The sequence below is a fragment of the Rhinopithecus roxellana genome, chromosome 13 (genome assembly GCF_007565055.1).
Source record: "Rhinopithecus roxellana isolate Shanxi Qingling chromosome 13, ASM756505v1, whole genome shotgun sequence".
NCBI lineage: Eukaryota > Metazoa > Chordata > Mammalia > Primates > Cercopithecidae > Rhinopithecus > Rhinopithecus roxellana.
This window is the reverse complement of record NC_044561.1, coordinates 120401463-120416329: the sequence shown is the minus strand read 5'-3', so window position 1 is coordinate 120416329 and position 14867 is coordinate 120401463. Positions and strand designations below refer to the sequence as shown.

General features: G+C 44.2%; 1 protein-coding gene across 3 annotated transcripts in view; it reads right to left on the bottom strand.

The window, feature by feature from the left end:
- The window catches only part of EYA2 (EYA transcriptional coactivator and phosphatase 2), a 300584-nt gene that overhangs the window by 166545 nt on the left and 119172 nt on the right, over nt 1-14867 (bottom strand). For 2 of the 3 annotated variants that reach the window (XM_010384164.2, XM_030915789.1), the window contains one exon: nt 10498-10614. The exons of the other annotated variant lie outside the window; for it this stretch is intronic. In XM_010384164.2, coding sequence (XP_010382466.1) covers nt 10498-10614 — 117 coding nt within the window. The remainder of the gene's footprint in view (nt 1-10497; nt 10615-14867) is intronic. 3 annotated transcript variants of the gene reach the window in all.

Sequence of the window (14867 nt, the reverse complement as noted above, 5' to 3'; positions counted from 1 at the left end):
TTGCATTAACCACATTTCAGTGCTCAGTAGCCACCTGTGGTTAGGGGCTATCATGTTGCACAGCCACTCAGAGCATTTCCATCGTCACAGAAGGGTCTATTGGACAGCACTGCCTTAGCAAATTGCTGTTAAACTAAACTCCCTCCTGATCCCAAACTCATTCTCAGTCTCTCCGGCTGTTTCCACCTGTTACCTCCAGTGGTTTTTGAGATAGGGGTGATCAAATCTAACTTGTTATGTAACTAGGGAAAAGACCCTCCATTTAAACTCTATACGTTCTAAATTCCGAAGACATTAGCTCAAGCAAAAGGCAGCAAGCCTGCCAGCACACACGAAGGGGAGGGGAAGGTGACCCCCAGGCTGGAGGTGTTGCACAGGGCGAGAATGCTGACATGCATGGGGAAACCTCACCCACTTCATTGTGTGCAGAAGAGTTGCTGATTCACGTTAGGAAACTCGGCCTCAGTCCAACAACCCATAGGATGCCAACCCTGGCTCCTGTCTTGACTGATGCAGTGAGATCAGGAAGATTTAGACTGCTCAAAACTGGCTGGGCTGGGACAGCCTGAAAGCTGCCATCGCCAGGGAGAAATAGGGAAATGACTCCATTTCACCATGAGGAGGCCACTGGGCTCCACACTCAACCATTGCCACAATGATCACTCAAGTTCTCTGGAACACACCTCACTGATGAAACAAGCCAGAGGTGGGGGAACCCAAAGGAGGTGATCTGTGTGGTTCCCCAAGTCACCAGTTGGCTTGTGATTTGCTCCATCCAGTCATCACGGGACCTGTGGTTCAGTTAAGAAAATACGGCACAAGATTGCAAGATGTGGGCATGAAGCCAGCCTTATATGTGTGTATGTGCTTCACAAGGTGTTTCAAAGAGAGTTTAATCAATTGTCCATATTGAAAAAGAATAAGGAGATTTCACATTAAACAGAGTTTTGGGGATCACTTTGAAAAATGGAAAGATCTGGTCTCCTTAGGATCCAATCTAAAGGGGCAGCAATGGGCTGAAGCCAAGTAACGCCCCCCTATCCCCAGCACTGGTGGCGGGTTTAGTCTCTAGTTTGCTACAGTTCCCACCCTCCCTATAACCCTATACCTAGCTCATATCTCTCTTTTACATTACTGCATGGCCCTGTAATATTTGAGTTTGAAATCCTGATTAAGAAGAACCACATCCTGGAGCAGGTTCAATCCACAGACTAGTAGAATCATTTTTGAAAAAGTAACATTTCTTTGTGACTTCAGATGTAAATATTTCTTTTCAGTTTGTCATTTTGTTTTCTTGTTTTTGTTGTTTGTCTGCTTGTTTTTTGTCATTTGTTTTGTTGTTTTGACTTCTGGTGTTCTTTGCCGTGCCAAAAAGAAAAAAAAAAAAATTCTGTAGTGGAACCTGTCAATCTTTTCATTTATGGATTTTGGATTTCTGTGTCCTGGTTAGAAAAGCCTTTTCCACTCCAAGGTTATAAAAAATTGTGCTTATTCTCATTCTAGTATTTTTATGGTTTTATTTTTAACATTTAAACCGTCAATCCATTTGGATTTGTTTTCTGGTAGTAGGAAGGGATATTTTTCTCCAGATGGCTAACTAGCTGTTCCAATGCCATTCATTCAATAGTTCATATTTTCCCACTGACTCAAGATGTCACCTTCTCCACGTACTAAATGTGTGGGTCTCTCTCTGAGACTGTTTCTTCTCCTCTATTGATCGGTGAGTATATTCACACTAGAAGCATGTTGTTTTGATTACTGAAGCTTTATGATATGCTTAAATATTGGTATGCCTAGTACTTAATTGCTTTTCTTTTGCATTCTTTTTCAAGTCAAATCTCCTGTGTTCACAGATTCAAACCAGGGTTCACAGGAAAGGAAATACAAATCAGTCAAAGGTCTGAAAAGATGCTCAACCTCACTTGTGAGAAAAGACTTAGAAATTACTACTGCCCGAGACACCATTTTTTCATGCATTGGCAAAAACTTCAACCATTAGAGGACACTGGGTTGGTGAGTTTTTGTGAAAACAGGTACTACTCCCAGACACTGTTGGGGGGAGTGTAAATGGGTTGAATCCCTACGGAGGGTAACTTGGAGATATCCACCAAATTTAAATATAGACTTGCCCCTTGACCCCAAGTCCTACTTTTTGGAAATTTGCCATTCAGATATACTTATAAAAAATAATATGCATATAGGGGTTTTCATAACCATTTTGGAGGCAGTTGTGAAAAGAGTAGAAACAGGCCAAATGGCCCCCAGTAAGGAACTGGCTCAGTCATTTCCAGCACATCATTCAATGCAATAATAGGCATCTATGAAGAAGAATGAAGAAGCTCTTTCTATATACTGACTTAGCAAGTTCTCTCCAAGGTATATAGCTAAATGAGGAAAACAAAGTGCAGAAGAGTGTGCACAGTATGTTACCTGTGAAAAGAATATAGACAAGTGTTTCTGCCATCATGTGATAATATCTTCTTGAAAGGCCATGAGTTACATGAACCCATGCACTAAAATCAGAGAGCTTATGGGAAAAAGTAGGGTTAGAGCTGACTGCCCCAAAACAATGCCACTTTGTAGCCACAACATTAACCAAAGCAGTGACAATCCTAGTAAAAATGATAGCATGGTGAAAAAACAAATATATAAATAATAAACTGAGAAGCATTATATGAAATAGAGATCTTTGCTTTTAAAAGGAAGTGAAAGTATCTTGATGGAGGTGATGAAGAGATGATGGAGGTGTTGAATTATGGAAACAAGGGCAAAATGCACAAAAATTGGCGGGAATTGCAAAATTAGTTCTCCCAAAATAGAACATGTAACCAAACTGAGGAAGAGGAAGGACATAGGGCATTATGAGCAGAACTGCACTGGTACCAGGCCTGCTGCATTTGCTTGCGTTTGGTATTTTACATTCAGCTGCTGTTAGCCTATGCTCTGGAAAAACTACAAACGAACCAATGCAGTGGAATTTCCACTTCTGGCCAAGACTGAGTAACAAGGTCTGGATTTACCCTCCCAGCTGAAACAGTTTGAAAACTAGGTTTCCAAGACGTTGGGCATCAGGCATGGACAGTGATCCTTGCAAGAGAAGAAACAGATGGTGAGCTGAATGACTGCCCCAGGATAGAGTTTCCAGGAAGGGAAAACCCAGGTGGAGCCCCGTGGTCTCTCAGAGCTGGGGAGATGGAGCTACAAGTCAGGGGAGGCTAATGTGGCTGGAATTGGCAGAGCAGAACTCGCAGAAAAAGAGAGTTGCGCTGGGAGCGCTCTGGAGGTTTGCTCACAGTTCCCCTTGAGTGGCCACCTGAGAACTGATGAGCACACGGGTGTGAGGAAATTACCCAGGGCTGAGAGAGAACCACTGGAAAAGATCAGAAGCAACAAGCTTCAGAGCTCATAATGAAGCCGGAAATAGGCCCTGTTTCCACCTGCCAGAATTGCAGAACCTCACAATTCATGGGGCATTGGGTAGAATACTCAGAAGGGTTTGCCTCAGTAGTGGAAAAAATTTCTCCTGGACTAAACGCTGCTCTGATCCCAACTGGCAAGGCTGAAAGCAAGACTCAAAAGAATCCAACAGTTTCTAAGTAACCTAACTGCATCCCAGAACAAAGCTCAAAAGTATTTATAGGAATACAAAAATATCCAGCATCTGACAAGGTAAAATTTATGTTTGGCATCCAATTGAAACTTATCAGGCATGCAGGGAAGCAGAAAAATATGATTTTTAACATGGAGAAAAATCAATGAAAACGAACCCAGAAATGACAGGAATGATAGAATTAGACACGGACATTAAAACGTTTACTACAACTGGATTCTATCTGTTCAAGAAGCCAGAAGATTGGACATGTTATATACAGACATGGAAGTTATAAAAAAAAGACCCAGGCTGGGCACAGTGGCTCATGTCTGTACTAGCACTTTGGGAGGCTGAGGTGGGCAGACTGCCTGAGCTCGGGAGCTCGAGATCAGCCTGGCCAACACGGCAAAACCCCGTCTCCACTTAAAATACAAAAATTAGCCAGGCGTGGTGGTGAGCACCTGTAATCCATCGCACCACTGCACTCCAGCCTGGGTGACAGAGACAGACCCTGCCTCCAAAAAAAAAAAAAAAAAAAAAAAAAAAAAAAACAGGTGAAGTTTAGATATGTAAGTTATATCTCAGTTAAAAATTAAAAATTAAGGCTGAGCACAGTGGCTCATGCCTGTAATCCCAGCACTTTGCGGGGCTGACGTGGGCGGATCACTTGAGGTCAGGAGTTCGAGACCAGCCTGGCCAACATGGCGAAACCCCATCTCCACTAAAAATACAAAAATTAGCCAGGTGTGGTGGCAGGCGCCTGTAATCCCAGCTACTTGGGAGACTGAGGTTGGAGAATTGCTTGAATCCAGGAGGCAGAGTTTGCAGTGAGCCGAGATCGCACCACTGTACTCCAGCCTGGATGACAAAGTGAGACTCCGTCTCAAAAAGAAACAATTTAATTAAAACACAGGAAAAATAAATATATACATGTTCATTGTTTAAAACAACAGAATTCAAAGAGCGTTCATAAAGGAAGGGTCCTAAAAGATCATGACATCCAGGGCTTCTCAGTGACCACAGAACGAGTTTAGACAGAGGGGCCCTCAGCCTATCTGCTTGGGAAAACTGCCTCCTGAATTCTATTCCTGGAGAAGTACAAGGCACAACAGCCTGCAAAGGCTCTGAAAAGTCTTGTAGCAACGATGTCTATTTTAACTTTGTGGCATGCACTATTTACTAAACGTATTTGGTATGTATGACCACGACCCGCACCAACCCCTTTATTTTTTTCTGGAGCACTTGTTAGCACTAGAACTGTGGAACACAGATCATGAAAGTTTTGTTACTTGTCCAAGGTCACACAGTTTACTGGTGGTAGATTTCATTAATCTGACATAGAGACTTCCTAAATCCAACACAATCTAGCCTCGGAGGTCTCGAGCTGAGATCACTGAGTTACAAGTGCTTTTACTGAACTGTTAATTTCCTACACATCCTTGAATTGCATGTTTCCATGTTGCTCCTGAGTGGCTGCTGGAGGGGTTCTAAGCTTCAGTCTTTATGTTCCCTGGCCCTTCATAAATGCAAAAGGAGTTTCCATTGGACAGGGCTCCCACTGTTTTCCTTTTTTTTTTTTTTTTGAGATGGAGTCTCGCTTTGTTGCCCAGACTGGAGTGCAGTGGCGTGATCTTGGCTCGCTGCAACCTCCGCCACCTGGGTTCAAGTGATTCTCCTGCCTCAGCCTCCCAAGTAGCTGGAATTGCAGGTGTGTGCCACCACACCTGGATAATTTTTGTATTTTAAGTAGAGATGCGGTTTTGCCATGTTGGCCAGGCTGGTCTCGAACTCCCGAGTTCAGATGATCCGCCCACCTCAGCCTCCCAAAGGGCTGGGATTATAGGCATGAGCCACTGAGCTTGGCCTGTTTTTAAGTCTCCCTACAACACAGAGTTCACTGGAAGGGGAGTTTATGTGGATGCAGACAGTACTACAGTCTCAAATTAGTATTCCTCTTTTCTCTTATCCTGGCCACTTACTAAAATTGAGAGTTCAGGAAATAGAAGTGAACTTGGAAAGAACACGGCCCATCAAACCTGAAGTGAGGCTAACAATGTCAATCATAACAACGATAATTAACATTTAGGGAGCATTAGTTTGTGCCAGGCGCTGCTCTAAATACTTCACATACATTAACACCTTTAGTCATCATAGCACCCCACAAGTAAGGTACTCTTAGCGTCCCCATTTCACAGGGAAGGAAACTGGAGTACTGAGAAGGAACTGAGCTCAAGGTCCCAGGGCTGGCTCGCAGCTGGATTCGGATGTTAACTCAACCTGACTTGAGAGCCCCTGCTTTTAGTTGTTTTTAACTACCATGCTAAGGAAGGAATAACAGAGATAATAAAAAGAAAATCCAGCCTTTATGGATCTCATCTGATGTGCCCATGAATCATGTTATTTAGTCTCCCAAAGCCTCATGTTGTCACTTCTCTCACTATGATACCAGTTTCACAGGTGAGGAAACTGAGGCACAGAGGAGTCCATGTGCTTCTCCAACTCATGGCACTGTGTGTGGGGTACCGCCAGGACTGACTACAGGCCAGGTCCAGAGCTCTTAACTCCTCTGTGGCACCAGAAACTTCTTATAACACACTCTGGGGATTTTTTTCCCTCTTTTTAACCTTGGTGGGTATTTCTGTGAATAGCAGTGTTTTACCAGGAGAAGCCAAAAAGAAAAAAATCAAACCCATAAGAAATACACTTCAGCCATAAAAACCCCAGGGTGAACTTAAAATAAAGAAAATAAACAACCATGCAAAGGCTGAACGAGAGCTGTGAACTTTTTTCTTTTACGTTTATTGCATATTCTATGGAGGGGCAGTGTTAGCCAAACAGCTACAGATCTCAAACCAGGGCCTTATGGGTGATGGCTGTGCTAAAGCTTTTAGAAGTTTATGAGATTAGCTAGAAGACCTAGTGGGAGGCATCCTGGCTTGTCTAAAGCTTGCTCTGTGCTCTTCCGTAAGATGCTCCGTTGCAGTGCCTCAGTTTACTCATCTATAAAATGATGAGGTGAGCCCCATGAGCGCCCTTTTTTTGCTTCTATAAAATTATATATTTTTTCTTTTTTTGAGACAGGGTCATGCTCTGTTGCCCAGGCTGGAGTGCAGTGGGGTGATCATAGCTCACTGCAGCCTTGAACTCCTAGACTCAAGCAATCCTCCCACCTCAGCCTCCTGAGTAGCTGGAACTACAGGTGCACTCCACCATGCCCAGCATTTTTTTTTTTTTTTTTTTTTTTTTAGAGACAGGGTCTTGCTCTATTGCCCAGGCTGGAGTACAGTGTCATGATCATGGCTTACTGCAGCCATGACCTCCCAGGCTGAAGTGATCCTCCTACCTCAGCCTATTGAGTAGCTGGGACCACAGGCATGCATCGCCATGCCCAGCTAATTTTTCTTTTTCTTTTTTTTTTGTAGAGATGGGTTTCACCAGGTTTCTGAGGCTGGTCTTGAACTCTTGGACTCAAGCAATAAATATACCGGCCTTGGCCTCCCAAAGTGCTGGGATTATGGGCCAAAATTATGGTTTTAATTCTTAGAAAGGAAAAAGACTTATGCTAGCTTCTCACCATGGGCCAATTTCACAAAATCAGCATTTTCAGGCCTAAAAGTTCATAAGCCTCAATCTGCTTTATTTTCTTCTTCCTCTGAGAAACTAAGCTCAACCAATGTCTTCCATTCTGAAATGCTCTCAGTAGTTCGAGAGTTTATTTCTCCTCTGGAACAACTCAAAAAAAAAACAAAAAAAAGTTAATAGGAAGCACATGGGCATGGTGTGTGAGCGTTCCGTGTGTTTGTGTTTGAAAAAAATACTTAGGGAGGAATATGTCAGGCTTGCAAAATGCCTGGGCTGTCTCAAGAGCAGTTTATAGCCATTAGCATCAGACTGAAGGCAGTTAATTGGGACAAAGCCCAGCTGCTGCCGCTGCCCTTCTGTCATCTGGGCTGCCAGGAGGATAAGAAAATAACCTGGACGATTCCCATGGTAGGGTGAGAAGAGAGCTGGAGACGTTGGCTGGTGGGGATTGAGGTCGGGGGTGGGGCCCTAGGCTCACCCGAGAATCACCTTCCAGATGGATCTAAGAGAGTGTGAAGGGCAGGATGGCATGAGGGTTATGTGCCTGGGCAACTGCGTGGCTCATTTCCCACTGCCGTGGCCGTGTGATCTTCGGTAAGTGACTGAAACATTTTATACCTCAGTTTCTCCACCTGTAAGATGAGGGCAGTGATAGTGCCCATGTCATGGGGCTACTGGGGAGATTAAGAGGCATGTTTATGTGCAGACATTAGGACAGTGCCTGGAGTCCTGAAGGAGTCTAGGAAATCTCATCATTTAGAGGAAGCGGCGCCGGAGACACCGGAGTCTGAATCCTAGCTCCGAACACTTATCGGCTCTGTGGTTTTGGGCAAGTCACTTGCCCTCTCTGAGCCTCACTTTCACCATCTATGAAAGCAGGGCTGATGGGGCCCACCTCACGTGGTTGCTGTAAGGACCAGAGAAGAAAGAACATTATTCTGCATATCCTGCTCTGGGGAGGAGAGGATGAGGCTCCTCTGGAGTCCTTGAACACTGTGAGCCTTTTCCTGCTGCAGGGCCTTCGCTCTTGCGTTCCTGCTGCCTGTACGGCTCTGGCCCCTCCTGTGGCGGCCTCCTTTCCATCGGGAGATGGCTGACCACCTGGGGAATGCTGATCGCCACTCCTGGGCCATACCATTGCTCACGGTCCAGCATGCCACCCTGCTTTTGTCTGTCACAGGCTTTATCAAAATGTATAATTATTTATCTATTTGTCAATTGATTACTGTCCATCTTTCTCCATGAGGAGACTGTCTTTGTTGGCTGCTGTGCCCTCAGTGCCTAGAAGGGTGCCAGGCGTCAAGCTGGTGCTCAACATAAGGAATGAATGAATGAATGAATGAATGGGGGCTCCTCCTGCAGACCTTAGATCACTTATTGTGTGGCTGAGGGGGTGTCAAAATGGGATAGGGGGACTGGGTTCCCAGTTCAACCTCTGTGGCCTCAGAAGCCCTGAGGCAGTAAGTCCAGTTTCTATTTAAAGAGCTGGAAAGAAACTGGCTTGAAATGGACTCAAATGCACGTTAAGTTCAGTACCTTTACACCCCTCCTAATTTCGGGGCTGGTGTCATTTTTCACTCACCACTTGGAGAGATGGGTCCCAGCAGGTTACTCCCTTCAGTGGGCCTCAGAAAGGCCCCAACTGGGGACACAAAGGTGACAGCAGAAGCAGAGGAGGCAGGAAAGTGCCGGGGTTACAGGGACGGGCTTTGCAGTGAGGCTGGGGGTCGGGATTCCACGAGGCCCCCAAGAGATCTGACACAGTCCCTTTGCCATTACGCTTACAATAAAATCTAAACTCCTTGCCCTGGTGTTGGCCAAATCAGTCATTCCTTCTATGCCTCAGTTTCCTCTTCTGTGAAATGGGAATGATACAGAACCGTCGCTTGAGAGCGTCATGAAGGTTGTATGAGAGAACCCACACAGCATCACCTGGCAGCTGGCATGTTTGGTCAAGGCTAGCTCATGGCATCACTGACAAACTTGAACACAGACCTTTCCAGAGAGCTCTTCTCAGGGCTGGGCATGAATGTTTATCACCTGCTTTCCTTACACACATCTCTAAGATTATTGTTCTCTTTTCACAATTTTTTTTTCCTGAAATGCTGCCCTTGACAATCATTTTTATTATTTCCTTAATAAAAATTAAAATAATAAAGACGAAGTGATAATACTTCCAAGTAGTTTCTTTTAAAAGAAAAGTACTATCAAAGCTGGGTGCAGCAGTGCACACGTGTGGTCCCAGATACTCTGAAGTGACAGAAACACTTGAGCCCAGTCTGGGCAACATAGCAAGACTCTGTCTCAAAAAAAAAGTACAATCACTCATCAGCCCAGCACTTTGTCATTTTACTTTTTCAGATCCTTGATGGTAATTTTTAGCAACTTATATAAAGGGAAACAGCAGAATGGGGATCCCGAAAATTACAGCCACTAGTCCTCTGCTCCATGCATCACCTCCAGCATGCTCCCAAGGGGGCATCAGAACCGAGAAGGGCTCTTGGATGGTAAAGAGTGGAGGTGAGCATGGGAGAACCCAGCAAGCCAGTTCCTTATGGCATGTGGGTGGAGGATTACACAATGGAGTTCTTTCTTCCTTAAGGCCACCCTCTGGGGCTGCAGAGCCTTGATCCTCCTGCCTGGAATAACAGCTTCTTTACCTGACTGTCCAATATTTCCACCATCCAACATTTCTGAGTCTCTACAATAGACTTGCCTGTCCCATCACACTTAAAATACAAGCAAACTCCTTCCCACATCCCTCAAGGCCATGCGTCATTCTGCCTTGCTCTTTGTCCAAGATTCTTTCCTCCTACATGCCTTCTGACTTTGCTCCAGTCTCACGGGTCTCAGCTCTGTGCCTCAAATACATCCAGACATTTCCCTGCATGCAGCGTTTGCACAGGCTGTTCCCTCTACCTGGAATGCTCTTCCCTAAGATGTCTATGTGGCTGCTTTGCCTCATCCTTTGGGTTTCTGCCCAACGTCATCTCTTCAAGAGCCTTCCCCGATGATTTGATCTAAAGTCACAAATCTCACCTTTCCTGACCTCCCAAGTGCTCATCACTCTCTATGCAAAGACCAGGTTTTTTTACATTCAACCCCTTCCCAAATCATCTGGCTCATTTGCCGACTTTATCATTAGTCTTTCCCCAATGGCAGGTAATGACCGTGAAGACAGATCTTGTATCTATTTTGTCCACTCCTTGAGATAGAGCCTGGCACATAGTAGGTGCTCAAAAAATCTGCTGAATGAATGAATGGACACCCAACTTCAGTGGTCCTTAGAGACGGGCAGGAAGGGGCCACAGCGCCACACTGACCGTGCATCTGGTAGGTGTATGGGCTCTGTCCAGTGGGTGGGGTGCTGAAGCTGGAGCCATAGCTGAGGAATCCACTCTGGCCAGGGGAATGGTTCAAGCTGTCTTCTGTCTTGATGCCTTTGAAGGAAGAGGGGGAAAAAAAAAAAAAGGACCAAGGACACATGATTAGGATGCGTCCTTGTCACCCACAAAATGAAGAACAGAATTTATAGAATACTGCAGAGCTACTGGGTCAAGAGTACTTCGTTGTACTCTTGTACAAAAAGTACAAAAGAGCTACTGGGTCAAGACAGCATGCAATTTTATCAGCTTCCAAATGAGGAGTTGCAAACTGGTGGCTTGTCAGCCAAAGTTAGCCTACAGACATATTTGACTTGGCCTGCATATTTTTAAGAAAAACTGAATTAGTTGATTTTGTTTAAAAGTAAGGATATTTCATACACAAAAAGCTGGAGATATGGCTTCTTTTTGAATGACAAGATGGTCTAGTAACACCATGTCTGCATCACATGTGACCACAAGCTGCCCCTTTCACATGTTTCCCAGGTCATCATAGATTTCATTCCATCTGCAGGACTTTGAGGCTGGTTTTAAGATGCTATTTTCTCATTGCAGTTGTGATTTGTTTTGGTACATCCTAGGATCCTATCAAAAGTGGGGAAGGGAAACGCAGGCTACAAACGTCTCATATTTTGTAAATGCCACCAGCCCATGCTACCTGCCAGCTTGGTAGGTATGCAAGCCTGCAGCCCACTACTCCACTGAGTAGTGCCGTGTATGGCTTAAACGTCCATTAGGATTTTGGGCAAAGGTGTGAAATGAACCACCCTTCCTCTGCAAAGATGATGTCACTTAACTGTGAGACACACTCTCCAATCTCTTGGGGGGGACCTGCTTATCCCAAGGCCACAGTTACAAATCTGCCTTCTGCTTCAGCAAAACGTGGCACGCTTAGCTAAAGCATAGGTACTAATTCCATGAACAACTGGCTGAGAAAGGGACTGTGTTGAGGAGGTGAGGCTAACCATCATCAGCTCATTCACTTAATTTTTATCGAAACTGTAATGAATGCATTGTAGAAAATTCCAATAGTACAAAAGGCATAAAGTATCTCTTCCTATCCCTGACCTCAAATCCCAGCTCTTCTGCCTATAGGCAACCACAATTACCAGCTTTACGGAACACAATTCACTTCCAGACAAGTTCTGTGCATATACCAACTTACGTATATAATATACATACGTAATGTAGATACCTATTCCATCTTTTAAAAAATAAACTGCAGTATTCTATAAATTCTGTTCTTCATTTTCTTTTTTTCTTTTACTGCTTCACAATATGTGATAATGATCATTCTTCATGAGCTTATAAAGTTCTTCCTTACTTTGTATTGATGGCTGCGTGACATTCTAATGTGTGGTTTCCCCATCATTTAACCAGTTTCCTGTTCATTAACTTTTGGGTGGTTTTTAGATTTTATGACTCTAATTTAAGCTGCAGCAAATACACACATAACACACACACATGCAGCAAATGTGTATATATACACACATACATACATGCAGAAAATATATTTAATATATAGATGTACCTATATGCATATACATATGTATTTGCTGCATCTTATAGTCATCACACCACACACACACATTTTGTGCACACGTGCAAGTCTTTTAGGTAAATTCCCAGTGGCTGGATTCACCGAGTCCAGGGCAAGAGCGTCTTAAATTTTCTTGGATGTTGCTGAATGGTGCTCCCTACATTGTAGGTGACATTCTCTCCAAGCACTGAGTGAGCCCTGCTTCTCCACAACCACACCAACTGTGTTATCAAACATTGCTTATCTCTCTGTCTATCTTATGGGTATAAAACAGTATCTCATTGCTGTTTAAAATTTCATTTCTTTCAAGAACACTTCTAGTTCTGCTGATGGTTTTCTTATTGAAATTACCTCCTTCTTACCCTGTCAACCCCACAAAATAAGAGAATGCTTAGTAAGGTAAAAACAGATAGATTATGAGTTAGGAAATCTGGGCTGGAGTCCTAGATGGTTTGCTTCATTGATTGGTGACCTCGAAAGTTTCTCCTGCAACCCCAGGTTGGAGGCCTCCTTTCTTGTGAAATGATGGGTTGTTAGGAAATTAAAGAGGAAAGAATGAACACATAAAGGCTCTGAACGAAGTAATTAAAGCACACATCTCTTTTATCCTCACATCAGTCTCATGAAACAGGCAATATAGTACTTCTCTCATTTTAAAGATGTGAGAATTGAGATTGCCAATCCATTGGACTGGGGTCTTGCAATTGGCAGATAACTCTGAAGTCAAGGTTCCTTATCTTGATGCTTCTCAATAATAGGTGTGAGGGGTTTTAAGCCATTGATGGTGCCAGACTTTAGTAACAACAATGATGGCAGCAACAAGCAATACGTATACAGCACCTTCTTTTTGCTCAGTCCACCAGGAGTGGTTAATGTTGCATTGGGTACAGTCGGCCTCACTGTGCACCTAAAGTAAAATCTAAACTCTGCAGTGCAGTGACCCCCAAGGCCCTGTGTGGGCTCTGCCCACCCCTCCGACCTCACTGCCTTTCCTGGGCTCCTTCGCTTACTTTGCTCAAGCCATATGCTCAGACACTGTTTGTTTCAGGGATGGGATGGAAAGCCGAAATTGGAAATATCACTGCCTGCTCAGCCAGCTCCCTGGTGATGAAATCCAGGTTGATTCCCGTTTTTACTATTACAATCCAAGATGAAATGGACATACTTCCTCCAGCAATGTCACAGTGTTTGTCTTGATTGGATACAAGACAGAAATTGCTGCAACTAAGGATGCCTACATTGTCCATTTTAAATAGATACGGACAAACTTCAACAATGTCTTTGGACTCAAAGTCTTTGCATATGTTGCTTCCTCTGCCTGGAACCCACACCTCCCTCTTCTCTATTAGGCAAATATTGTTTGCCTAGAAAGGCCTTCTATGACCTAAGTCAGCCCTGAGTAGCATGCATTTCTCCTGCCTGGCACTCATCCCAGTTCACTGCTGAACCTCTGCTCTCTGTTTAGGCTGGAGGCTCCAGGAGGACGGGGCTGGGTCCCTCTTGTACCCTGAAGTCTCCCCATATGTGGCTCCCTGTCTTGCACACAGTAGGTGCTTAAAAACTGGTGAATGAATGACTATGAAAGAAAAGAAAATAGTTTTTCACCTCTTCTTTTGTTTGCTGAAGTGGTTGGATCATAAAATTCTAATCCATGAGAAAAAGAAGAGAATATGAAAATGGTAAAGGCACACGAGGGCCTTCATCCCGTAAGTCTGTTGTCCAGACTGCGGTCCATGCATCAGTCACAAATTCAGAATGAGAAAGTCAGACACTGAGAAGTAAACATGCAGAAACTTTTGCAGCAACTTGGCATTGTTCTGACATCTAAGGCCATTTCTCCAGACTTGTATTTAGTATGCTTTTAAAACATTTTAATTTGGCCCAGTATGGTGGCTCACGCCTGTCATCCCAGCACTTTGGGAGGCCGAGGTGGGTGGATCACTTGAGGTCAGGAGTTCAAGACCAGGCTGGCTAACATGGCGAAACCCCATCTCTAGTAAAAATACAAAAATTAACTGGGAGTGGTGGTGCACACCTGTAATCCCAGCTACTCAGGAGTCTGAGGCACGAGAATTGCTTGAAACTACAAGGTGGAGGTTGCAGTGAGCTGAGATCACGCCACTGCACCCCAGCCTGGGCTACAGAGTAAGGCTTCATCTTAAATAAATAAATAAATATTCTAATTTGATTCTTCTAGCAGTTCATTTTATTTTACAAAAATATTAGTCCATAGTGGAATGGCAATTAAAAAGCAAAAACCTGAAAATTGGTCTTTTAAACCAGATGGAGAAACACTGCTCTAAGAGATTGTGTTCAAAGGAAATCTGGTCACGGTTTGGCCCAGAGACAGACTGATCTCATCAGACCTCCTGCTCCCCAGGCATCTCTGATGAATATCTTCATACCAAAGAGAAAGAGGCCTCCGAAAAGGTGCTCGTGAACTATCTGCAAGTTCCACTGGCTTCCGCTCATGGAAGCACCAAAGTGAGTGTGTGGATTTCAGAGAGGGTGTCAAAAACAGACAGCCACTAAGCATTCATTCACTCATTCACAACTATTAGCTCAGCACCTGCAACAGGCCAGGAGATACAGATCTTGATGCTGGAGATACTGCAGTGGTTGGAGCTTACATGCTAGCGGGAGGAGAATGACAGTAGAAAAACAAGTAAAAACCCACAGTAGAGGAGAAGCATATGAAATACTTTTTGGGTAACACAAGAGACAACATGATTGGCTCCCAGACTCCCTGGCACTCAGCGGCACACCCTTT